Raw genomic sequence first — 26,715 nt, forward strand, 5'->3', positions numbered from 1 at the left:
TAAGCCCTCGAGTTTAAATTCAGGTCTTTCAACTTTTTTTTTTTATAAAAAGCATTTAAACGTAATCACGATAACCTTCACTCAGATACCCCTGAGCACTAGTATAAATTACAGAGTTCTAAGTCCTGGTTTACTAACTTGAATAAAACCACCCCTTTAATCGTGTTCTTTATCATTTTGGAAGACATTATAGTACTGTTAATACAAAGTTGTATTTTCAAAACTGATAATAAGTTAGGAGATCCTATTAGATACTATCCTATCTTGTATCCATCAATAAATTAAAAAAAAAAAAAAAGGTTTGGTCTTGATTATCAACGGTAACGTTTATCAATCTATTGTTCGTTTATCTTCAAATAGCTCAAAGTTCACTTGGCCTATAAATACAATACCTGTACATATTTAACAACCAACTTGTGTCGGTGTTCTTACAATTTTCTAAGGAGAACTCGCAACAACATTTCATCATGAAAACTTTACTTGTCTTTGTTCTTGTGTTCATTGGCTCATTAGAGGCTTGTAATAACAATTTTTTTAGAGATCATTATTATTTTAAAACAAATAGACAATCTATCTATCTATCTATCTATCTATCTATCTATCTATCTATCTATCTATCTATCTATCTATCTATCTATCTATCTATCTATCTATCTATCTATCTATCTATCTATCTGTCATCTACCTATTTAACTATTTATCTAAATTGTAATAGTGTGTGTTTTTATATATTAGTCCATTCATTGTCAAACAAAGTTTTTTTCTTAATCTCTAAAAAACTTCATTTATACAAGTACTTACATAGTCTCTATTTGTACACTTAGTGGATCCTACTGAATGTTTGAATGGAATCAATACATGCGTGCAATCTTTTACCAATGACATGAAAAATGTTGACGGAACTAACGCAATATGCAAGTAAGTTGTATTGCTTTATTTAGTTAACCATTTACAATGTCAAATAATAGAGAGAATATGAAGCCATGTTTATTTATTTCTCAATGCCAAAGATTAAAGAGTTAAGCATAGTTTTCACCCCTTTGAATATCAATTTTCTTATATTTTTTATATTTTTTCAAATATGGTTTAAAATGATTATTTATCCATTTCTCTACACTAGAGTAGGCCATGGCCTATGTTTCACATCTCTACGGGGTCTTTTAAGTTATTATTTATTGGGATTATTCTTTCCCTTATATTTCATTTTTCATCATTTTAATTTAATTTTTGGTCTATTAATTTTCTGAAATTGATTCAAATTATTAAAATGTTGTATTTATATATTTGTTCATGAAACTTGGCACATATCAAGAATGCCATGTTTTGAGTAGAATACTTTGCTTTCAATTGAATGAAAAGTTTTAAAGTTATGTTCATTTATAAAATGCTATTTTGATGTTTTTGCTTACAAAAGTCCACCATAAATTAAAAATAAATATTTCAAAAAGTAATAAACTTCAGAATATAATACTTTTACTAGGGCATGTTGATAATATAAGCATGAATATATTTGCAAAGTTACAGCTCAAAATCATTTCAATTTTTTGAGAAATCTGTTCCCAAAAGCTAGTTACTATTTATAGTAATACGCAAATGTAAAATGTAAACCATTTGAACGATTTTTTAAAACGTATTTTTTATAGCATTTTATATTATGCTTTGTTTTATTTCGGGTGCGTAGTGGCTGAGTGGTTAAGCTCTTGGCTTCCAAACCTGGGGTCCTGGGTTGAAATCTCGATGAAGACTGGGATTTTGAATATAGTTTTTTTTTTTAAGGGCGCCCCTGAGTGCATAATACTCTAATGGGTACCTGCCTTTAGTAGGGAAAAGTAAAGGCGGTAGGTCGTTGAGATGGCTACTTGACACCCTTCTTGATAACCGTTGGCCAAAGAAACAGATTACCTTAACATTATCTGCTGTATAAATCGCAAGGGAAAGGGGGCCTTAATTTTCTTTTATTTTTATTTTATTGCGGTGAAACACGCTCCTTTTTGTTTAATTAGTTTGGGAAGCGTGGCCGAGAGGCTAAGTGCGCTTGAACTTGGCTTGGCTACCTAGAAGGGGGCTCGAGGTTCGACACCCGACTCGGGCAGAGTTTGTGTTTACTGAGCGCCTAGAGGCAGCACGGAAAACCAACTAGATACCCCCTCCCCCCCACTGGTCCACAAATGAGATTGGACCAAAAGCGCTCTGAGCATGCTATAAGAATGAAAGTAGCGGTATATAAAAGCTATGATAATAATTAAAAAAAATAAAACATAAATAAATAAATATATATATATATTAATTTACATAGTCCTAATTAGAATAATAATATAGTCTTATTTCTTATCTACCAATTTAATCAGTGACGTCGACTCCTATTTCAAGTGTATCTTTAGTCATGGCTGTTCTCTGGAAGGCGATATGAAACAGCTACTTCTAGGTTCTCTGAAAACAACATTTAGCGCACTAAATTGTAGTAAGTAATTAATTTTGTATTGAAAGACTCTAGGCCGTGGGTGAGCAGCCCACGATCCTAAAGCCACATGACCCGCAGGCACCTAGAGAAATCAGGTGTGACCACAGATTATACATATTAAAAATACAACTATTTTATAAACTAATAATTTTTAATGAGTAAGGGACTAGAGAAACATTGTCTCTAGATCTACATCCCATTCTAAAAAGTTTAATTATAGTGAACGAATTGTTATTATGGCAATATTTCGAAATATTCAAACAAGAAACACACCCAGGCCAGTATTTATTCAATCCAATGAATAACTGTGTTGAAAGTGTTGATTGGGCTAGGAAAAATGTGGCCTGTGTAACAACTGATGGAGCTCGACTTTGACTGAGAATAAAAAAAGGCTTTTATATATTAAAGAACAATATCCCAACCATTAACTCTAAACGGAAAAGTTTGCGTAAGCAGCATTGAATATCAAACATATTATTGACCCAATTATCTCAGTGATAGAATTTATCAGAGCTAGGGATCTCAACCACAGGCAGTTCCGAGATCTACTAGAAGATTTAAAAAAAACAAAAAACATTCCGATGTTCGGTACCACAATAGCACACTAGCAGATCCAGATCTTGTGTGTGTGTCCGTACGGGGGGCGATTTTTTTCAAAACCCTAACACCCAGTAAACCCTAACCCTTATGTATAAACGCCTATATATATATATATATATATATATATATAAATGTGGTATATATATATATACATCTAGTGTAAAAAATCTAGATTAAATCTCTAAATCTAGCCATCATGCCTTTTTCAAATACGAGTCAGATAACTAGGTTTTATAAACAATACTATACCGAGTTGTTTTAGCATTTCATTTGAAGAATTCATTCCATATGACGTCAAAGAAAAAAAATCCACTACGTCACACTGCTTAGTTAGACTAAAAATGTCTTCAATACGAGCAAGTTATCGAGATATCATAGACATTGATGCACCGAGTGAGTTATTTTAACATTTCATTTAAAGAATTATTTCCATATGACGTCAAAGGAAAAAAAAATTCACTACTTCACACGGCCTAGTTAGACTAAAAATGGCTTCATCAATACGAGCCAGTAATCGAGTGTTCATAGACATTGGTGCACCAAGGGTTTTTTAGCATTACATTTAAAGAATTCATTCATATGACATCAAGGTAAAAAAAAAAGTCAATTACATCACAATGGTGAAATGAGTTCTAATTCCATTTTATTTAAAGACATATATATATATATGTATATTGTTATAAACCTGGTGGAAGCACAGATGGGGGTAGTGGTGTGAGTGTAGTCATCCGACGCAAATCGCCCCAGGCCAGCGCTAGACGAGCGGTCAATCGTGACGAGTTACGACGGTCAGCCGAGTCGGGTGTCAACAGGACGGTTCGGGAAGGATCGCCGTCGTGAACAGAGCTCAGGGGCGTCACGAGGGATGTAATCATGTGACGAAGCTAGAAAAGTCGAGCGATGTTCCGTCCGGTTCTATAAGGCCAGTAGGGACCCTATATAAAGAGCGGAGGTGTCGCAGTCAAGACGGTGGAGAAAAGGGGCTCAATACAGCACGGTTCAGAAAGGAGGTTCACGACATGGGCTCAGAACACGGTCGACTACAGCACAGTTCAACGGTGTTGTTCTGTACGGAGCATTACGACGGTTCAGTGCGGAGTACTGTCAAGTACAGTTGAGACGACTGGCGTCTTGATCTTGGTCTGCGATCGAGTCCGACACAACGAGCCTAGTGTGTAAAGTCAGTCCTGAACTGTTGAACCCAGTGGAGACCCGGAACGAGACGGAGAGGCCAGTGCAAGAGTTGATACGGCGGAACGGTGTTATCGTAGAGATATTTGTACAGTGTACGTGTTGCCAATTGTACAGTATTGGCTGTTATTTATTCAACTATTAAAGTGTTACGTTACTTTGGAGCCCTGAGTTGTCAAGTTCTTTAAGTTGGTGGTGTATGGTGCAATTTGCAGAGAGCCTGGATAGTGAGATTCGTAACAATATATATATATTTATATTTATCCAGCAGTTCTCAATCTTTTAAGCTCGGTGACCCCTTTTTACAATCCTTTACTCTGCCGCGACCCACACACACAACATACAGCAACAGAAAAATGGACAAAAACAATCCATATTTTCGATTGTCATATGTGACCCCTGGCAAATCGTCAATCGACCCCCCAAGGGTGTATAGACTCACAGGTTGAGAACCCTTCCTTTAATCCATATGTTGGACCGATCTTTAATTAATTATTCTAATTATTATGCTGTATATTCTGGCGGTATATTAAAGTCTATTCATATTAATAACTTTCAATTTTAATATATCTACAGATTAAAAATTCACTTAATTTACATGATTCTATATTCCAGATTTCTCAGTAGAAGATAAACTAAATCGTAAGTGTCTAAATTTATGTGGGATATTATAGAACAATAGCAGTTTTTTTTTCTTTTCTTTTAATTATTTATCTACTTTAACAAATTGAAACTGTAGACACTAGTTGTTATATATAAATATATGGTAGGCGTGGTCGAGTGGCTAAGTAAGCTTGAACTTGGCTTGGCTAGGATAGACAAGTAAGCTTGAACTTGGCTTGGCTAGGATAGACAATGAAAATATTTTTTTCCAATACGATGTTCAATCTCTCTCTCTCTCTATTTCTCTGTATATATATAGCTACGGTCATAAAATTTAGTAACTGTAGTTTGCATTAGAATAATATTGAAGATAGGGGTTCTCTAATAGCCAAGCCAACTTGAACACATCCCTTATCTATGTCGAAACTTGACCATCAAGCAATTAATAACATTTACAGTTATTGTAAACTACATCAAATGTCACCAATTTCACGTAGTTATATCATAATGACCTCATGACATTATAATAAATCCACGGGTCTCTTAAGGATGTAGCTCTCTTTGACTGAGTCTAGATCTAGGAACTCTTCTTTTTGTAGTGCGACTTGTTTCCGTGAAAAAAAAATAAGGTTCAGGAATAAAAAAAAGATTCTGTATTATCTGTATTTACTTAAAATAAAATGACTCAATAATATAACATGCTTTAAAGAAACAATATTATAGAAGGTTACAAAAACCTTGTGTGGAAACACAAACTCAAAATCGGCCTAACTGATGTCTTAATATGAATATCTAATTGATCTAATTGTTTTGAAAAGGGTCAAACTCTTATTCATATCATTAAGAAAAAGAAACATTTCCGTGAAAAAGTTTTTGTTTTCTTAGTGTTACATTTTCCCGTCATGGCAGATCACGTGATAATATGAAACATACTTATTAATTGTTGTTTTAAATTATGTCAAACTTATATGCATTCTAAATAGATTTTTTCTCTTAATTTTTTATTTTTTGTGTGTAAATTTAGTAGTTAGTATGACAGAACGTTCATAATTTTAGCTTTTCACCATTTAAAAAAAATGACATAAAATCTAAAACGTTAGCATAAATGTGTTACATATATGGTGTGTAGTCATCTACATAACTCCCGCGCTTGTTACTAGTTATAGTGAATAGTTGTAAAAGTGGTGTATTTTGTATGAAAAAAACTGCTTACATAAGTGATTTAAAAAAATAGATTTTTCGCCTTCAGAGAGGAAAAAAGTAGCCGTTGCATCAGAAATTTGAATGGTCTCAAATATGAGAATTATGAAATTAAATTATGAGATCTAAACGGGACGGACGGACGGACGGACAGACATTCCAAACAAAACTAATAGCGTCTGTAAGTTCAGAAGTTGAAAAAAAAAAGAGAGATATTTACTTATTAGTATTCCTTTTTTTGATTTAAACATATGAAATACTCGAAATTTGAAGAGGGGAAAGGAATTTAAAACGTATTCTCGAACAAGGCCGGCCTTAGGCATAGATAAACTAGGCATCCGCGTAGGATCTCGCACAGAAGTCGCACAACAGCGAAACGTGTGACCTATGTTATTGTTTGTGTACACTAGGTTTTAAATAAATTGTGTTAATTTTTTTTTCGCTGTTTATTTATCTTTTTTTTTTGGTCACTAAACTCACTTCGCCTAGGGCCTCAATTTATCTAAAGCAGGGCCAGCCTTAGTCATAGGTAGACTTAGCAGCCACCTAGGGCCTCCGATTGATGGTGCCTCGCACAGGACAATTTTTTAGAGACGAAACAGTGAAACTTGTACCCATTGTTAGTATTGGAGTCACTAAGTCTTAAATGAATAGCTTAATTTTAATTTTTCGCTTTTTATTTATTTTTATTTTTCACTTGGAGCCCCTAAATTAAATTAGCCTCGGGAATCCAACCATCTAAGGCAGGCCCTGTCTAAAGCAGCCCTGTCTTGAATATCGTCATGTGGTGCTTGGCAATGTTTACAAGTAAAAAAAAAAGTAAAATGATGCAAATGTATAGTCACTCTCTTTTTACAACTATTATGGTACAAGCGAAAAACATTTCCAATGATTTTCAATGACAAAATCGTTCTGCTTCTTATAAAGAGAAATATAAAGACATTGTTTCTATGATTCTTTTCTTTTCTTTTTCAGAATATGGCAACTCAGCATCAAGCATGTCTTCCAAATATATTCCGTTGGTTGTAACATTCTCTGTTGTTGTAGTCTTCCTAAGGAGATTGACAGCCACTGTTTATTAATAAAAGTAGTTCATTCTGAAATAAATAATTTATTAAAATAAGCATAGTTTCATTTGTTCATAAAATCTATTTATCTTAAATTTCTTTACAAAGGAAAAAAATTTGATACACCTTATTTCTTCGACACTCAATCTCGGATCAAGCTGAAATGTGCACTATATATTATTATACCTGACACAAGAATAAATAAATAAATAAATAAAAATAAGCAGTTAAATTAATTATTTTGTTTGGTATCTTGAACAAGGGAAAAAAATTGTACATGACAGAAGTGTTAGTATAAGCTGAATTAGTTCCCTTTATTATCGCCACTCTGAATTGAAACAAACAATATATAACTATACACTTTTCACTAGTCATAAGTACCTAGCTAGAGTGGTCGTCGGTCGTAGGATTCGTGATCCAAACGTACAACACGTGATTGAATCAACCAATGGCATGAGCTCAATGAGAATGTCATTGTAATTAGTTCTGACCTTTCTTCGATGAATGCTCCTAACTGCTCCTGAAAGTGATAGGATCATAGCGTACTGATAAAGCTAAAGGCATGAAATAGTGCTAACAAATACCTATTAGTAAAAATATTATTAATCGTTCAGATTTATTGTTGTTGGTCCTAGATCTAGATCTATTACAAATTTAATTACATGACTGATCTATACTAATTGATGCAATTTACTGTTCGTTAAAGCTTTGTTTATTTAAAATTACCTTTTATGTTTGTCTTGCTTTTATTTCATTTTAACCTAAACAGACTGCTGCATTTATTCCTATCTACTTACGTATGTGAGGTGTTCTCGCATAAGGTTCTCAATAACTATGGCAGCCTGGTCGTGCGGTTTGCGCGCTGGACTGTCGTTCGGATTTATCGACGGTCGAGGGTTCAAACCCTGCCCGCTATCATCCCCCTGCGTGAGGTTTGGACTAGAAAGTAAACTATCTTCAACTCTGAAGGAATATCCGATTTATGTAAAACAAAACAAAACTATAACAATAGCAACACCCTCTATAAAGCTTTAAGGACCTCTCAGTACCAGGTTGAGGTTATCTGTTCAGTCGCTTACAGGATGTGAAAACCAGATTTGACGGCTTTTGAAAAATTGAATTTAAAAGACAAAACTGAAAAAAAAGAGCCCAACCCCTAGCACATCAGTGTATAGTGCTTAAAACAGAACAGGAAACGAAGAATTAAGATCAATAGCTCACCATCTGCAGTCAGATAGCTACAAAGTATTAAAGGTCTAAACGATACAGTTAGTTTAATGAATTGCGGACATCTATCTTGGGTAAAGCAGAAAATCAGCATACAACAGTCATGGACTATTTATTACTTAAACTGTTTATTTTCTTTGTTTCTTTTGTGGATGCCGGTAGAAGTATTTATTGACTTATATTTTTCTTTGTGGCTCAATACATTTTATTAAAATGGAAGACTACAATTTATAGAAATCAAGTATAACTAGCCGCTGAAAATAAAAACCAAGGAATGGGTTTAATTTGTAAAAGTATTGAAAATCTAATGAGTAGGGTAACAGTCCCTTCGATTGATAGTAAAGCAAATGTCTTGAAAAAAAATGTTATTAGTTTTGGTATATCATCATATGTTTTGAATTATTTTAGCTAGACTAGAACTTTATTTTTGTTTACCCTGCTTGGTGTACTAACGTAGTTCTGACTGTAACACCAACCGTAGTGACGCCTCTTTTCTGACTGTAACCTATTTTGCTTACTATTATCTAATCTAATTCATTGCAACAGGAATGTAATGTCAAAATTGACTAACAACATATTTAATAACAACGCCATTTCCTGTTAAGAATTTTTTTTTAACTTAAAAAAAAATTAACTTTGACATTGTTTACATTGGAGATAATATCCGGTATTGTAGACCAATTCAAGACCAACTGGACCAATGGAATTATCAGGAGAAAAAAAAGCAAATTTATATATGCAGCAAGCTGTTGGCTGAAGATTACATTTTATGTTTGAGTGCTATAAGAATAAGGATTGGTTTCCATAAACTAAATACATTTCAAAAGAAAATTACTTGTAATTATCCTTCTTTCTCCCAATAATAAAGCGCTAATGTTTGTAAAATGTTTGTTTGTAAAATGTTTTACATAATTCGGATGTTCCTTCAGAGTTGAAGATAGTTTACTTCCTAGTCCAAACCTCACGCAGGACGACGGGGGATGGGAGCGGGCAGGGTTTGAACCCTCGACCGTCGATAAATCCGAACGACAGTCCAGCGAGCAAACCGCACGACCAGGCAGCCATCCATTTGGAATGTTGAAACCTAGCAAGATGTCGTGTTTTGCAGTTTTACCTCTAAGGTTTGCGTCCAGAGCACTGGCGGATCCAGAACTTTGGAGTGGGGGGGGGGGCTGAAACGCATTCTCCTGATATCTACAGCTCATTACTTATTAGAGTTGTTCTGGGTGAAGCCCCGACGCTAAAAGCGTTTTCTGGCATTCTTCACTGCAGTAACGCATTCTCCTGACATACAGCTCATTATTCATTCTATTTTAAAGGACTTTTCGAATAATGTGAAAAAATATTCTAATATGAATTTATAGTCCCTTAATACATTGCAAATACAACCGATTTGTTCTTTGAAAAGATAAGATACCCCACATATTTAGATTAAGGCTTTGAGGATCGCCGCCGAAAAAAAATATTCGATGAATAATATTCAATTAAATTCAAGCATAAATTGTGTCCTAAATTTATTTAACTAGAAAAATATGAGATAGAGTAAAGGTTGGAAAAAGTCGACTAGGAAAAGATTATCTGGCTTTTGAACTCATCTCAACCGTGACTGTTATATTGAAAAATCTTGTTTGAATTATAAATTTTCCAAAGCAAAGTCTTTCTTAAAATAGTTATGATAAATTCATGTGAAATTACACAAACTCTGTCTGGAAAGGGGAAGGGCGGTAAAATGAAAACGATTAATCCTCGCTCCTTTTTATAATTTTGCTAATGATTGCATTTTGCATTAAAGAATAGGGGTTGGGCGACTCGATATAAGAATTTACTTTATAGCATATATAAATTATATAAGTGACAGATTTTTTAAATTTTGTAATTTCTTACTATAATACAAAAAGAAAAAGTATTGGTTTGTCCGATGGGGGGAAGGTGATTGCATGTATGCTTCCACCTGTTTATATTATATAGATATTCGACTAATTTTGTTCACATACTATGATTTCTCCATAAAAGTAGGACCGCCCCCCCCCCACTCAAAGGGCAGTAGAGGTATTCGCTCCTCCCCTTCCAATCGGCCAACAGGTGAACGACATAATATAAAGACCGGTTAAAATACCAATAACAAGTTTTAATCATATAGATATTTAATTGATTCCGTTAGCAAGCTGTGATTTCTACAAATAAATAAGACCGCCCCCCCCCCCACTCGAAAGTTTATGGTGGGGGGGAGCGGATTGATGCCATCGCGAAATAATCTAAACATAGGTTGAAATATAATTAATTAGTAAATATTATTAACATAAGTAATTAATTCGTATACAAATTGTGTGAATTCTATACTAAAATTCGTCCCTACCGCCCCCCCCCTGGATCCGCCAGTGGTCCAGAGGCCTTGACAGTTTATATTGGGGTTCAAATAAGTAACGCAAATGAAAATAACCAAAAAAAAAAAAGGATTAAAAAAATATGGAAGGAACATATCCATTATATAATGAAATGTTCATTTACGATTAGTAATTAGGATTCAATAATTGAATAACAACGGTGTGTTATTATGAAACAATTTGCGTAGTGCATAAACATCAGTGTAATCTATCAATCTAATATGCAGCTCTACACAAAACTTCCAATCGACACGGTCAACACAGCTCCCTACTACTCGCTTAATACTCGGCAAGCGGCCTTACCGTAACGAATCATATAAAATACCGCAGGACTAAGCACTGGCCATATTTCTAGCTCAATCCCTTAGCTAGTTCTTAGTTCATTGTAAACACTAAGAACTATAACATTCCAGCCCAACTCGACGGAATTTTAACACGTAGTAATTAATAAGAGTTGCTGAAACCTAATACAGCGATTACTTTGATCATGATAATAAATTATTTTATACTTTGAAAACGTGTAACGGTCAAACCCAAGTTTTCCCAGTCTGGCCATCGAGCAAGTCTTTCTTTTCCCAACGATATACATCCACTGTCAAATTACAAGGGAAGTCGTTAGAGCCGTTTTCGAGAATGGCGTACCGCACAAACCAGGCAAAAGAAAGCGATGGGTAAACAGCATAAACAATGGAAAGGCCTTTCATTGCAAAAGATTCTATCCAAATCAACAGATAGACAGGAATGCAGAAAGACTGTCAACAGATCTTGTATGGTGTCCTAACAGTTCAAAACACTAAATTATAGTTGAAGGTAATGGCAAAAGATAATCAAACTATTGTTCATTTATCTGCCAATAGTTCAAAATGTATATACTTAAAAACTTAAACACTAGAGTGATTGTGTTAACAACAGGTTTTTAATTATGAATTTTAAAGTGATAATTATTCTATCTATCTATCTATCTATCTATCTATCTATCTATCTATCTATCTATCTATCTATCTATCTATCTATCTATCTATCTATCTATCTACCTACCTACCTACCTATCTATCTATCTATCTATCTATCTATCTATCTATCTATTTACCTACCTACCTACCTACTACCTACCTACTATCTATCAATCTATCTATCTATCTATCTATCTATCTATCTATCTATCTATCTATCTATCTATCTATCTATCTATCTATCTATCTATCTATCTATCCATCTATCTATATAAATATCTATCTATCTATCTATCTATCTATCTATCTATCTATCTGTCCATCTATCTATATAACTATCTATCTATCTATCTATCTATCTATCTATCTATCTATCTATCTATCTATATTATCTTATAATCCTTATCTAGTATCTCTCTCTCTCTTTCAATCTGTCTATATCATATATTTAACTCTCAGTATTGTGTTTTTGTATTTTGTTTTTCATTACAAAGTTTAAATCGAGTCTATGCTTTTTTCTGACACTCCCATTGTCGGATCAAGTTGAAACTTAGCACAATTATTTCTTTGTAACGACAATAGATGAATAAATAAAGAAATAGAAAAAAAAATTGTTAACAGTAATTTTTTTCTAGTTAATAATTTTGTTCAATATTCATAGATATGGCTAAATATGTAGGTTTTTGTCCTGTAAGATAATTGTACACTTTATTTCTCGACCATTTTCATATTAAGTAGAAATTTTAAAAAAAATATATTGTACCTAGCAGAGCGTAAGGTAGCTAGAAAAGTAACCAATTAGTCAAATAAGTATTGGGGATTAATTGTTTGGTTTGATGTAAATGTAAATAACAGGATGCTGCCTGGTTATGCGGGCCGGACTGCCATTCGGTTATCTCCATGGACCCGGGTTCTTTCCCGGACCGCTGACATTTCTCCGTTTGGACTAGGAAGTAAATTATTTTTTACTCTGCAGTAACATCCAAAACATGTATAACATTTTAAGTGTAAAGTTATTTCCCTTGGATAAGCTTTGCGTTTTTCTTCTAAGTATTTTGATTGTTTTTTGTATCTCTGCCCAATTAAAGTTTTTATCAATATTTAATAAAATTATTGTATACTTGTATTTGTATGTTGTACTCAAGAACATGCTATTTTTTCCGCTGATGACTGACCTCTTTTCTTTGGTCTGCCAACTTTCCTCTTTCCTTGCGGGTACCGATCAAGTGTCTGCCTTGCAACATAGGCAGCTGGTTTTCGCAGGGTGAGTCTTATCCAACTCCACTTCTGCTTTTTGATATATTGGGCTTTGGGCTTTTGTCTAGTTCTCACGGGTCAGTGATAGTCACTTTTACAGTACGTGTGAACTGTGTCACGGATAACACAGGGTTAGGGTTATTTAGGTCAGGGAACAGAGCTAGCCAGAGTGCAGAAAGATCGCTCGCCTTTGTTATCATCCTGTCATCATCTGTCCCTTGACTGTCGTAGGAGTGCCGTGACAGTTCCCGATAGCTGATCCTTCCACTTTTCCAGCCAGCAGCTGTGTTTGCACGATATGATTTTCTTGTTCAATAACGTTTTATAGATATATGAAATAGCATCATGAGTTGTTCTTATTTGACAATTGCATCTATTGAAGAATTTACACAATAACTCTTAAACGCAGTGATTTCTTCTTGTTTCGTTTCTGTTTTCCGGTCCACATTCTTTGAGCAATTTAAACATTAACGTAGTAAAAGCAGAAAAAATGTAGAAGGTGAAATTTTGGCGCGATGGAAGGAAATTTAAAGAAAAAGGTAAGAAAATGAAAAAATGAGAAAGATCCTGAGGGATTCTAAAGTAAATAGAGAAACTAAACAATGTCAAGGAGGATATGATGAAAGATTTCTATTACTAACTAAAAAAAAACGGATACAAATGGAGTTCGTGATTTCAAAAAACTCTAATTTGGACCACAAAGATTACAACCATGGATCATCCGTTTTAGTCGACCGGCGGCGTCGCATACTCTGCTATTTTGAAGGGCTGTCCTTAGGCCACTGAAACCTATGTGACTGCATTGGCCCCGCACTTTCATTTGACCCGCGCTAATTCTAGGTGTACACATTATTACATCTTTTTTCGCCGCTAAATTTACGTGGGGTAGAAATAAAAAAAGAGTGATCTTTCTTGGTCACAGCGGTTAAGTCCGGCCCTGCTATTTAGTGACGGGTGAATACTACTTGTTCTCCCCCCTCTTTTTTTATTGTGGGGTAACTCTAGTCCGACTTGCAGAAGTAAAAGAGTGATCTTTCCTTTACTTCTTGTCCAAACTCTTGAGCCATGAGGAGGATCATAGATACAAGTAAACAGGAAAGTTTTAATTATTTTCCTTGCGAATATCAGTGAAGTATAAACGGTCTCACCTCTCTCCATTTAAAATAAATGTCATTTGAACATCATCTTTTTTGGATGTTTTAATACCTGACGAATGGTGGGTGAATTGATGGCTGACTGGTAGTGTGGTTTGCGAGTTGGACTGTTGTTCGGATTTATCAATGGTCCTGGGTTCAAACCCTGCCCGCTCCCATCCCCCGTCGTACTGCGGGAGGTTCGGACTAGGATGTAAATTATCTTTAACTCTGAATGAACATCCGTAACAAGTAAAACATTGTAAAACATTGTACATCTCTGCTGCAATCTTTCACTAGTCTCTGGTAGTAATATTTTTCCTTGGTTAAATAACTAAAGGGGCTTTGAAGGGTCACTTTAATAATACATAATATTATAGAGTCCCTAAAATATAGTTTGAACAAATAGATATATGCATGCAAATACAAAAGACTTTATTTAAAAAGAAACTTTTTTTCGGGTAAATTGTAAGTATCTCTTACAGCATAAAGATGTATGTATTTTTTGTCAAGTTTTTGGGGAGATGATAACACCGTACACATAATTTTAAAAAAAATAAATCACCCATTACAGAATGTAGCATCTCGTGTTGTTTTTTCTTCATTTTTACTTTAGTTAGATCTAAATAGTTTTAAAAAGTGTTTTGTTATTGAAAAATGGCTAATATAGTTGTTTTTAAAAATAAAATAGCTTTTTTTTATAAAACAAAAGTAAATTGATAAAACAAAACTTTGTCCGGGTAAACAATGATGAAATCTAAAAAGATTAAAAAAAAAAGTTTTTTCCTCTAGATAAATGAGGGCATAGTTTTGTCAATCCTTTGTTCGCTTATCATTGAATGGTTCAAAGTTCACTTGGACTATAAATACGATATTATGTCATATAACCCCCTTCTTTTATTTAAATGAATTGACTCAACTAGGAAACGTATACTAATGTTTTAAACGTTTTATCATGAAAGTTCTACTTGTTTGTGTGCTTGTGTTAATTGGTTCAATCCAGGCTTGTAATTATGAAGTTCATACTGATCTTTATTTATTTTGAAAAGAAATAGATAAAGAATAAGTTTGTCTGTATGTCTGTCTCTCTCTCTCTTTGTCTATCTATCTATCTATCTATCTATCTAACTATCTATCTATCTATCTATCTATCTATCTATCTATCTATCTATCTATCTCTCTCTTTCTCTGTATTTCTCTGTCTGTCTGTATCTCTCTGTCTTATTTTTTCTCTGACTTTCTGTATCTCTCTCTTTGTCTTTCTGTATCTCTCTGTCTTTTTTTCTTTGTCCTTATCTTTCTCTGTTTTTTTCTGTTTCTCTCTCTCTCTCTCTCTCTCTGCGGCATTTTACGCCCCTTTGCAAACTTTCATGTGACTTAAGAGGCCAATCTTTGATACAGGTTGGACATCTGTAATCCCCAGGGGCTGTTGTACTTTCACTTTTTTTCTCTACTGCTGTTGTGTACGGGATCTCCAATCCGGGATCCTTCCTTTATGCTTTTTGTTTTTAAAAGTATTTATTTATTACTTATTGTACATAACTATATTCTTTCCTCTGCCCATAGTGGATACTGCTGCATGTGCCAGTGCGATAAATGCATGTGTACAATCTCTCACGAGTTTCGTGACAAATATTGCCGCAGGTAGCGCAGCATGCAAGTAAGTTAAATTTTTTTCTTTCTATTTATTTTGAAGCGTCAAACTTTTACAAAAAACAAAAGAAGAAAAAAGAAAGTGACGTCTGGTTTACATTTTTTCCAGATACTAAAGTTTAAAGAGAAAGGGAGAAACATGAAACAAAAACATTAAACAAAAACATTAAACAAAAAAATCTAAAAATCTTGCTGAGTATTTTCTACATTTTACGATAAAATCTGAAATCGTTAAGAAATAATTGATTTTATATAAAGGAAACCATTTGACCGATTATCATTTAGTTATAAAGCATTGAAGGGGGTCCCGAGTTCAAATCCTGGTGAAGACTGTGATTTTTAATTAATTAATTCGGGATATTTTGAAGCCTCTGAGTCCACCCAGCTCAAAAGGGTGCCTGACATTGCTTGTTGAATAGTAAAGGCGGTTAGTCTCTGTTCTGGTCACATGACACCCTCGTAAACCATGGTCTACAGAGACAGATGACCAATAGATCGCAGGGTTTGAAAGGGGAACTTTACTTTTAATGATGTCTATAAGTATTTGGGCTTTGTTTAATTTGTAGTTCGATAAAGATATCCTACTTATATAAAAATGTATGACCATTTTGTTGAGCTTTCCCAGGTGGTTGCTAGATGAATGGTGCTAACTCAGTTTCTGTTCCCTATTTATCTTTTTTGTTAGGAACATCGACTCCTACTTCCAGTGCGTCATTAATCATGGCTGTTCTATGGATGCAGGGATGAAAAGAATGCTCGTAAACAGTTTGAACAAACAATATGCTTCACTGAATTGTAGTAAGTAAATTATCTTTAATAGAAACATATTTGGGGAGTTTTACTCAACTTGTACTAGTGGCATCAATCAATCAATCAATCAATCAATCAATCAATCAATCAATCAGTTTCTCTTTATATATATATCGATCTATCGACTTCTATCACTCTACCTCTTTCTTTCTATCTATCCATCAATTTCACTCTCTCTATCTCTATCTATCTATCTAATTATTTATCAATCAATCAATTTATTTCTCTCTCTCTTTCTCACCCTCTATCGATTTCTCTCTCTCTCTCTATCTCTCTATCTATTCTCTCTCTCTCTCTCTGTTTATATATATATCATGGGCGTAGCCAGGATTTTTTTGGGGGGATTTAGCTACGCTCATAACATTCTAAGTCGTAATTTTCGTTTTTTTATACCGGGTATTGAAGAGCTTCAAACCTTACTGAAGAGGGTGTGGGGGTTAACTCAAAAACCCCTATGGTTACGCTCATAGAATTTTGAATGAGTAATTTTCTTTTTTTACATTGAAGAGAGGGGTTTATCGTAAATTTTGGAGGGGGGTTAAAAATCAAAATCTTCCTTAACAATGCTCGTGAAATTTGGGGGATTGTCGTTTGCATTTTTTTTTTGTTTTGTTTTATAGAAGAGGGGAATTTAACTGCGGAAACCCCTGGTAGGGGGGTTTTAAACTCACCCCCCCCCCCCTGGTAGGGATTTTAAACTCAAAAACCCCTGGTAGGAGGTTTTAAACTAAAAACCTCCTTTGCTGTGCTGGGGCAAGTGATAGTTTAGTATTAAAATCTCACCTAAAATAAACAAAATCAAAGCGAAAAATCAGTGACTAAATTCCTTTCCCCCTGTGACGATACGAAACTTGCATGCAAAAGTTCATTTGAGTTTTTCCCAGCAAACCGTGAGAAACTTTAATTTTTAACATAAAACAATTATTTTCTTGTCCACCCACAACTAATTTCTTGTAGGATTTATCCCCCCTCACACGTTTCTCACGGGACGAATCTCGACGTAAAACATTAACTAGCCTCTCGAGGGCTAACTTTTAATTATTGAAAGCCGGACAGGTGACCAGCACACAATAAGTCGCTGCACCAGCGCTACACGCCGCGGCCTAATAACTTTTCACACCTAACTCCCCCCCCCCCCCCCCCGCAGGATACACATCGCTCTAAGAATAGCATTGCACTCGGGCTGGACAGATACATATTCGCTTAAGACTTTACTCTCACGGTAGGCAACGAATATTGACCATAAATCTGACCTGACGCCTGACGTGCGAGGGGGGATAAATCCTACAAGAAATTAGAAAGAAAAAGAATTGAAGCGGCTTTAATCAAGAGGGATAAAAAGAAAGCTGCCCTGTCCTCTAGCCTTAAATCAGAGGCATACACATGTACGAATTGTGGCAAAGTCTGCCGTTCTAGAATTGGCTTGATTAGCCACACCAGATTCTGCCCCGTCTCAAGATTAAGCCAAAACCAGTGACTCATTTGGGCGCATCCATTGCCTTTCGAGACAAAAAGGAGCCATATATATATATATAGTAAAAAATTACAAAATTAAAAAAATCTGTCACTAATATAATTTATATATGCTATAAAGTAAATTCTTATATCGAGTCGCCCAACCCCTATTCTTTAATGCAAAATGCAATCAATAGCAGAAATTATAAAAAGGAGCGAGAATTAATCGTTTTCATTTTAACGCCCTTGCCCTTTCCAGACAGAGTTTGTGTAATTTCACATGAATTTTTCATAACTATTTTAAGAAAGACTTTGCTTTGGAAAAGTTATAATTCAAACGAAATTTTTCAATATAACAGTCACGGTTGAGATGAGTTCAAAAGACAGATAATCTTTTCCTAGTCGACTTTTTCCAACCTTTACTCTATCTCATATTTTTCTAGTTAAATAAATTTAGGACTATAACTCACAATGTATGCTAGAATTTTATTGAATATTATTAATCGAATTTTTTTTTTCGGCGGCGATCCTCAAAACCTTAATCTAAATATGTGGGGTATCTAATCTTTTCAAAGAACAAATCGGTTTTATTTGCAATGTATTAAGGGACTATAAATTCATATTAGAATATTTTTCTCATTATTCAAAAGGCACTTTATAATAGAATGAAAAATGAGCTGTAGGGCACGAGAATGCGTTACTGCAGTGAAGAATGCCAGAAAACGCTTTTAGCGTCGAGGCTTCGCCCCGAACCTCACTGATGAATAATAAGCTGTAGATGTCAGGAGAATGCGTTTCTGCAGTGAGAAATGCAAGAAAACGCTTTTGGCGTCGGGGCTTCGCCCCGAACACCACTAATAAGTAATGAGCTGTAGATGTCAGGAGAATGCGTTTCAGCCGTGAAAAATGCAAGAAAACGCTTTTGGCGTCGGAGCTTTGCCCCGAACCCCACTGATAAATAATGAGCTGTAGATGTCAGGAGAATGCGTTTCAGCCGTGAAAAATGCAAGAAAACGCTTTTGGCGTCAAGGCTTCGCCACGAACCCCACTGATAAATAATGAGCTGTAGATGTCAGGAGAATGCGTTTCAGCCGTGAAAAATGCAAGAAAACGCTTTTGGCGTCAAGGCTTCGCCACGAACCCCACTGATAAATAATGAGCTGTAGATGTCAGAAGAATGCGTTTCTGCAGAGAAAAATGCAAGAAAACGCTTTTGGGCGTCAGGGCTTCGCCCAGAACCCCACTGAAGAAGCTTACAGCGCTCTCCCAGACCCCCAAGCTTGCAAGAGAAAGACTGTTTTTTTTTCTGTTTTTTTCGCCGAAGATTGAGAAACAGTCTTATTTTATTATCATATATCGTATATATATATATATATATATATATATATATATATATATATATATATATATATATATATATATATATATATATATATATGCTGTACGCACGTTTATGCATAGGGTTAGGGTTTACTGGGCGTTAGGGTTAGGGTTTGGAAAAAAATCGCCCCCCCCACTCCAAAGTTCTGGATCCGCCAGTGGTCCACAGTGCCCTATACTGCCCAGTATCATCTGCCCAGTGACGGCCCAAACTGTCCACTGCCCAATAGCTATTGCCTAATGCCGACAGATCAGAGCAACCTTCGCAACAGAAGATAAACTGGTGTTGAGTTAGCACGGCTCTCTACGAGCTAGAGATCACAGCTGAGAGATCGTCCAACTTAGTCTACAGCACCAATCCTCTCTACTGCTAAACAGGCAGCGGCCTCACCCTAGAGCCAGATTGCCTACCGCGTAGAGAATATCCCGAGCCGACGTCCTAAGACAGAGCCGGATGACTCATCCTTCTGAGTGCCAGTCCTACAACCGCCAGAAGACGACCCACGGGCTAGCAGCTAAGAAAAATAAGTAGCCAGACATAGGAACATTCTTCTCCTCCAATCACTCAATAATAAATCCATGATGAGCAGTTATTTTAGATATTAGCACCTTAATTTCATTTCTTAATTATAATTTTATTTGATCATTTATCTTTTGTAATCTTTCATTTATTAAATTATATTTATTTATAAACGTATAATATTGGTCTGTTCTTACTGTTAGTTGCGGTGTGCCTGTACAAAATCTTATATGTGAGCGGGATAAAATTAATCAAATTTCCCCTAGACTCAAATAAACGCGCCAAATATTAACTAATTAACATCTCGTCCCACCCCCCTCCCCTGCGGGGGGGATTTTATTTCGGGCGGGGGGGGGGGGCTTGAACCCCCAAAACCCCCTCCTGGCTACGCCTATGATATATATATATATATACAGTGCTCTTTTTTGTGACGGTACGCACCTGTATGGCGTACCAAATGCTTTTGAATGTGGGGAAAATTTTTTTTGGTCTTGTTATTTAACATTTGTTACTAATTTTTAGTAGCTAAAAGTTATGCAATCCATTACTGAGTACCGCCAATTAATCACCTAGAAACGCACCTATATTTTTACAAAAAAGCACTATATATGTATATATATATATATGTATATATATGTATATATGTATATATATATATATATATATATATATATATATATATATGTATATATTAGCTTAAATATGTTGTGAGATCTTGATTTCTTATTTCTATAACAATTATCAAACTTATTCTACATGATTCTAATGTTTCAGATTTCTCTGTAGAAGATGAATTAAAAAGTAAGTGCATAATTAATTGTATAGCATTAGAATCATACAAGTTATACAATGTTATTTAATCCAATGTAAAATATTGTCAGGTTTATCTTAATTAATATTTGAATTTTAATAAATAAATAATGGTGAGAATGGGACTAGAATAATGGTGTATCCAAGTATTCAATAATCACATATGTAGAGCAAAGGCTGTAAGTCCTAATATTAATTAGGATTAAATTATTAGAGCTGGATTTTAAAAAATACCAGTAAGCAACTTGCTAACGCTGGAAACTTGTCAACATGGTTTTATCGTTTACAGTACGCTGATAGTAAGAGATTTAAAAAATGACAACGGAATAATTAATTCAACTGATTCACAGCTGTCATTAATTCGTTTGTACTGGTTACTGACATTAAACGGTCTTAATTCACGTCAATCTGACAATGACACTCAAAGACTGTAACAAACATTCTGAGCAGATGATGCAACGCCGATTCTGTCAAGGAGCCTTAGTCCAGTAATATAACTCCAACACTGGCAATGAAATCTTAGTCCAGTAATATAACTCCAACACTGGCAATGAAATCTTAGTCCAGTAATATAACTCCAACACTGGCACCCTATTAGAAATAAACACAAAACTTAACGTCTACTCGAAGACTAGAAATAGTAACTGCAACCTCATTGAAAATTTAACATAGTCATAACAAAAAAAAAAACTCAATCTAAACGGGTCCAAAAATCTTATACAATTGCAAGTCCAAGGATATAAAACAAAAAAATCTCTGGCGAACCAAATACAGAGTCCCCTTAATTACTTTGGAGGGTAAACTGTTATATGAACAATGAATGACCAATAAACATCACGGACTTTGTGACGCAGCGACCAATTCAAAACAAAACTACAAGGCGCTCTTCCCCTGTACAAGGTTTAGGAGTAGGAAACAAATAAACAGAGTAGGGAGAACGAAAAAGACACTAAGTCCAAACTAGTCGTGACAAATATCTTGGTAAGAAAAAAATTAACCTCTAATCATTTGATCATTTCATCATCGGATTGTTATTATATATATATAACCAATTATATTTTTTTTACATTCCGAAATGTTATGTCTTAGGACTAAATTCTAATTAGGTGTTTTTTATTTTTCTTACTTTTACTTGGAAATTTTCCTTTTCATTTTTTTATGAACCAGGTTCGGACCTTACAACCTTGGGTAGTCCAGCGATTTTTGACACAACAAAAAATCAAGGCGAGACCAAGAGTATATGAATTTTTTTTTTGTTTACCACATAGTCCTACTTAATTTGTACAACTATAATTTAAAATAAAAACGAATTGTCTCCAATATTCACAAATCACAACCTTGCAGAAGATGACACTTGTATGTGTCATGTAGTGAGTGGTATTTTGATTACTGGATATATTGCCCTAGACGATTTATCTCTTAAAATTGATTCTAGATAAAGGGATTAATTTATCTAAAGCACCACACAATGTCATGAGAAAAAAAGATAGTATATTAACAATGTTTTTGCATTACATACTCTGTGAATTAAAAAGAACAAAACTATTTTTAAAAAACTTAGAAAAAAATACACTGAGAGAATGTGTATCAATTATTTTGAACTAGCCATATGATTCATTTTTAGTAGATCTGATCTAGACACATTTATTCCACGATTGTAGGCCTATTTGTTAGCTATTGAGCAATTCATAAACTTGTAACAGTAAAAGTTTTTATAATTCATTGTTTGGTTTATTATTTTTGTAAACGGCCATTATTTCTATACAAGGCTCATCTCCATTTAAAATATTAGGCTCTACTGTGCCTATATAAATCAACATTAATGAATAACGACTAATTGGTTAACCAATTAGTTTTTGTTTATTTTTTCATTGATTCACTCACAAGGAGGTCTACAGAAGCTAGTGAACGCCTTAGCAGCTGCTTGTCAAGAGTTTAGCCTTACTATAAGTCTCTCCAAGACCGAAATCCTGACACAAGACGTCGCAGAAATACCTATAATACAAATTGGGAACCACACCCTTTCAGTGGTGCAGGAATTTACCTACTTGGGTTCAACAATTGTCAGTAACCTAGACTTATACATCGAGCTGACAAAAAGGATAGGAAAAGCTACCACAGCATTGGCAAAACTCTCCAAGCGCGTCTGGGAAAATGGTAAATTGACCACAGCGACCAAAATCCTAGTCTACAACGCCTGTGTTGTGAGCACTCTCCTTTATGGCAGTGAAAGCTAGTCAACATACATGTACCAAGAGCACAGATTGAATAGTTTCCACTTGCGCTGCCTGAGACGCATAATGGGCATCTCTTGGAGGGACCATGTCTCCAATCAGGAAGTTTTAAGATTGGCCAATATGAACAGCATGTATGCTCTCCTGACACAAAGAAGATTACGCTGGCTCGGACATGTCACCCGCATGCCAGATGGTAGAATCCCGAAAGATATCTTATATGCTGAGCTTGTGGAAGGAGTCAGACCCAAGGGCCGCCCAAGACTAACATAGAGAGATGTCTGCAAGCTAGACATGAGAGCCTCAGGCATCAGCGAAAGTATGTGGGAAAACATAGCCAAAGACCGGAGTGCATGGAGACAGACTGTGCGTGCTCGGACAACCCTTGCTGAGAACAAAAGAATTGAAGCGGCTTTAATCAAGAGGGATAAAAAGAAAGCTGCCCTGTCTGCTAGCCCTAAATCAGAGGCATACACATGTACGAATTGTGGCAAAGTCTGCCGTTCTAGAATTGGCTTGATTAGCCACATCAGATTCTGCCCCATCTCAAGATTAAGCCAAAACCAGTGACTCATTTGGGCGCATCCATTGCCTTTCGAGACAAAAGGAGCCATATATTTTTTCATTGATTCATGCGTTGTTATGAGAGAAGTTTCAATTTCATCCGAGATTTGAAAGTGGGGGAATAAGGGGTAAAAGATTCAAATCAGACAGACAGGTAAAGTGACCTGATATAAGCTTTGTAAAATAAAACTATAATACCTGTAATTTTAAAGACACAATATTATAAATTGACTTTGAAACAAAATAAATTAAAAATCAAAATTGACTTATTAACTGATGAATGTGTAAACTTTTGTATTCCTTTCCATAATCGAAAAAATCTTTATCGTCTGGGAGATACTCGAAGCTAAAGACAAGAATTTAAATAATTTATTTCTCATTTATTGTTATGTAGAGTTTGGGAATGTTCTAATGTACTGTAATGACACAAGATGCTTGGAAGCTGAGGTTAATCGGGTTTTTCCTTAGTGACGTGACGAGTAATTAAAAAGTAGGATTACGAACTAGATAGAGGAACGGACAATACGCCTTAGAGGACGACGCTAGGCTAGCGACGACAGAGGACTGTGCTTTTTTTTTTTTTTTTAATTAAGTTGTTGAAGTTATCAGCCTGCGTTATCAAGTATATTCATTGTTATTTTGTTGTTGTGTCTTCAACGAACTCGCATGCAACATCAACATCTATAATCATCAACAAAACAGAGCATCAACAGTACACTTGTTAAGCGCTTCCGCGGTGTCGAATGCAAACAAACCCAAATGGAGGTAACACTGAAAGAACAGCAGGAACAGATAACACCGGCGAAAGGCCGAACAATCAATAGAGGTAGTTGACTCTGGTGTTGAACATCAAACACGTTTAATAATCATGAAGGGAACCGTCGAATGTCACCTACTTCTAGCCGTTTATAAAATGCTTCTTATTGCTACGTTGTTGTGAAAACATCTTGTTTAAGTCGACTTCTACTTCGTCCTGTCTCGAAAAACCCGAATCCTTATTTGAAGTCACGTCATTGTTACAGAGTAAAAACTTCCCCTATTTCCGAAACAAATAATTAATTCCTAATCGTGCCATAACAACTAATAATACAATAAAAAGATGTAAAATATATAGTTTCTTAGTGTTGTACAACTCAAAACTAAGATTAATATTATTCTTAATGTTCAGTTAGAGAAGTATATACTAGTAGTAAGGGTAATGTTTTCAGCTTTAAAATAATATATATAATTCAGTATCAGGGCCAACTAATTTAATTGGAGGCTGTCAAGACTCATTTTCATGCTAAATGTACCCAAGTCCTGGACAATACCACAATGACACATAGAACGATAAAATAAGATTCAGAATGCCACTATTCCGACATATAACATGTTTAATTACATCATTTTCACTATAATACAGAAAAAATAGTTAGAGTCCACACTTAGACTATATATATCCAAAAATCCAACTGTCCTGGACTAGGAACAAAAACACACTGCTTATCATGAGTTACATTATGTTTTACAAAACATCTCACCAAATAAAAACAACCCAAAACAATAACAGTTTTGAAATCAACAACCTGAATTGCCCCCCTTCTCCTCTACAGTAAACAGGAGACCCAGGCTGACCAGAACTCAGTCCTGACAGAGGCTCTAGGTGAAGTGAATTTAGTAACCCCAAAATAAAATAGAAAAATTATAAATAAGCACAATAGACCTAAGATAATCCAATTTCAAATTGTTTGGGTAAAACATTCAATGCTGTAGAGCAATAAAACTTAATAAAGAAACCCATAGTATTCTATGCGTTTCATTTGCGCTTTGATGCACCAGACATGAAATAACGTTATGACATTTTTACTAACAGGAAGCAACAAGGTTCTTCTAACTTAAGTAGTCTTTCAAGTAGATCTTAACATTCACGAATAAACCTAATTTATAGTAGTGACTTAGGAATAGGCTTGTGGACATAGATTTCTGTTATGTTTGAAATTTGATCAGAGTTTAGAAAATGTTTCTAAAAAAATGTCTTGTGCAAGGCCCCTACTAACTTGAAGTCTCAGGCGGCTGACTAGTTTGCCTATGGCAATGGCCGACCCTGTCAGTATTCCTTTCGTTGAAAAAAAAGTTTTAAAAGCCACAATTGTTCTGCTTCTTTTAAATAGACAGTACGATGCTTAACAAATTTCTACTTTTTGTTTTTCAGATTATGGCAATTCTGCATCAAGCATGTCATCAACATATTTTCCGTTGATTCTAGCATTCTCTGTCTTCGTAAATTTCCCTTAAGAAGTTAACAAACACAGTTTATTGAAACAAAGTTCATTACCAAATCCATTATTGATTAAAAGAAATTACATTCAGTTCATTCACAAATTCTTTACTTTTTAAAAATTATCTTTATTCATTTTTTCTTATAAAGTAGCGCAGTCTGCAGGATGAAAGACTCCCCCATTGTGACAAGAGGGACAATAATGATAGCTACTTTTATTTTCAATAAGAGTTAGTCCCCTTTAGTACTTGATTTAAGTCTGTGTTAACTGTATACAATTGCCACTCTCTCTTTGAGCTGACCAGTGTAGTTTGAACTAAATCTTTATAATGTTTAACTAAATACTTGTGTTGTTGTTTTATTACTGTGTTACTCAATAGGAGTGTGCTACTGTTATGGGAAGAGTGTTTCGATAATGAGTTAAGTAGACTTTATTTATTTGTTAGTAATAAGTTGGTTTATGTAAATTTTATATGTCTACTTCGTCTCTTATCCTCTCCTATATGTTTTTTTTTTTGTAAAAGACATCTATCACCGCGATGTTTTGAAACGTAAAATAAAGGTTAATCAATTTTTAATAACTTTTAGTTGTTTTTTTTATATCAAGATAACGGACAGACCGACTGACAGACAAAACGCAAAAACAATGTGGCTTTGATCCTTTTTAAATAATATCTATTAGAATTCAGTGCACCAATATCTATGAACCCTCGTTAAATATCTCGTGTAAATAAAGACATTTTTTTTTATGGTACCGGTACTAGCCTATTGTGAGGTAATGGAATTTTTTTTCTTTGACGTCATATGAATGGACTCTTTAAATGTAATGTTAAAAGAACGCACTCGGTGCACCAATGTCTATTAACCCTCGAAAAAATTGCTTGTATTAATGAAAACATATTTTAGTCTAACTAAGCCGTGTGACGTAGTGTTTTTTTTTCCTTTGACGTCACATG

General features: G+C 34.8%; 2 protein-coding genes across 4 annotated transcripts; both read left to right on the forward strand.

Moving 5' to 3' along the window:
• Nucleotides 1–357: 357 nt before the first annotated feature.
• On the forward strand, nt 358–7,178 carry LOC106078991 (uncharacterized). The gene is made up of 5 exons (XM_013240092.2): nt 358–519; nt 825–918; nt 2,349–2,461; nt 4,868–4,894; nt 7,031–7,178. The coding sequence occupies exons 1-5, from the start codon at nt 468–470 to the stop codon at nt 7,135–7,137; spliced, it is 393 nt and encodes a 130-aa protein (XP_013095546.2). The 5' UTR covers nt 358–467; the 3' UTR covers nt 7,138–7,178.
• A 1,068-nt stretch (nt 7,179–8,246) lies between these two features.
• Nucleotides 8,247–26,417, forward strand: LOC129925622 (uncharacterized). Of its 3 annotated transcripts, none has more exons than XM_056025214.1 (6): nt 8,247–8,507; nt 15,643–15,736; nt 16,415–16,527; nt 20,669–20,695; nt 21,872–21,928; nt 25,694–26,417. In XM_056025214.1, exons 1-6 carry the CDS (start codon nt 8,453–8,455, stop codon nt 25,774–25,776), a joined length of 429 nt encoding a protein of 142 aa, XP_055881189.1. In that variant the 5' UTR covers nt 8,247–8,452; the 3' UTR covers nt 25,777–26,417. The 3 variants fall into 3 exon arrangements, with proteins under 3 accessions (XP_055881189.1, XP_055881187.1, XP_055881188.1); XM_056025212.1 differs by having other exon boundaries at nt 8,294–8,507; nt 21,872–21,940; XM_056025213.1 differs by lacking the exon at nt 8,247–8,507 and adding an exon at nt 14,985–15,083 and having other exon boundaries at nt 21,872–21,940.
• The last annotated feature ends 298 nt before the right edge of the window (nt 26,418–26,715 follow it).

Source organism: Biomphalaria glabrata, chromosome 4 (assembly GCF_947242115.1).
Source record: "Biomphalaria glabrata chromosome 4, xgBioGlab47.1, whole genome shotgun sequence".
NCBI lineage: Eukaryota > Metazoa > Mollusca > Gastropoda > Planorbidae > Biomphalaria > Biomphalaria glabrata.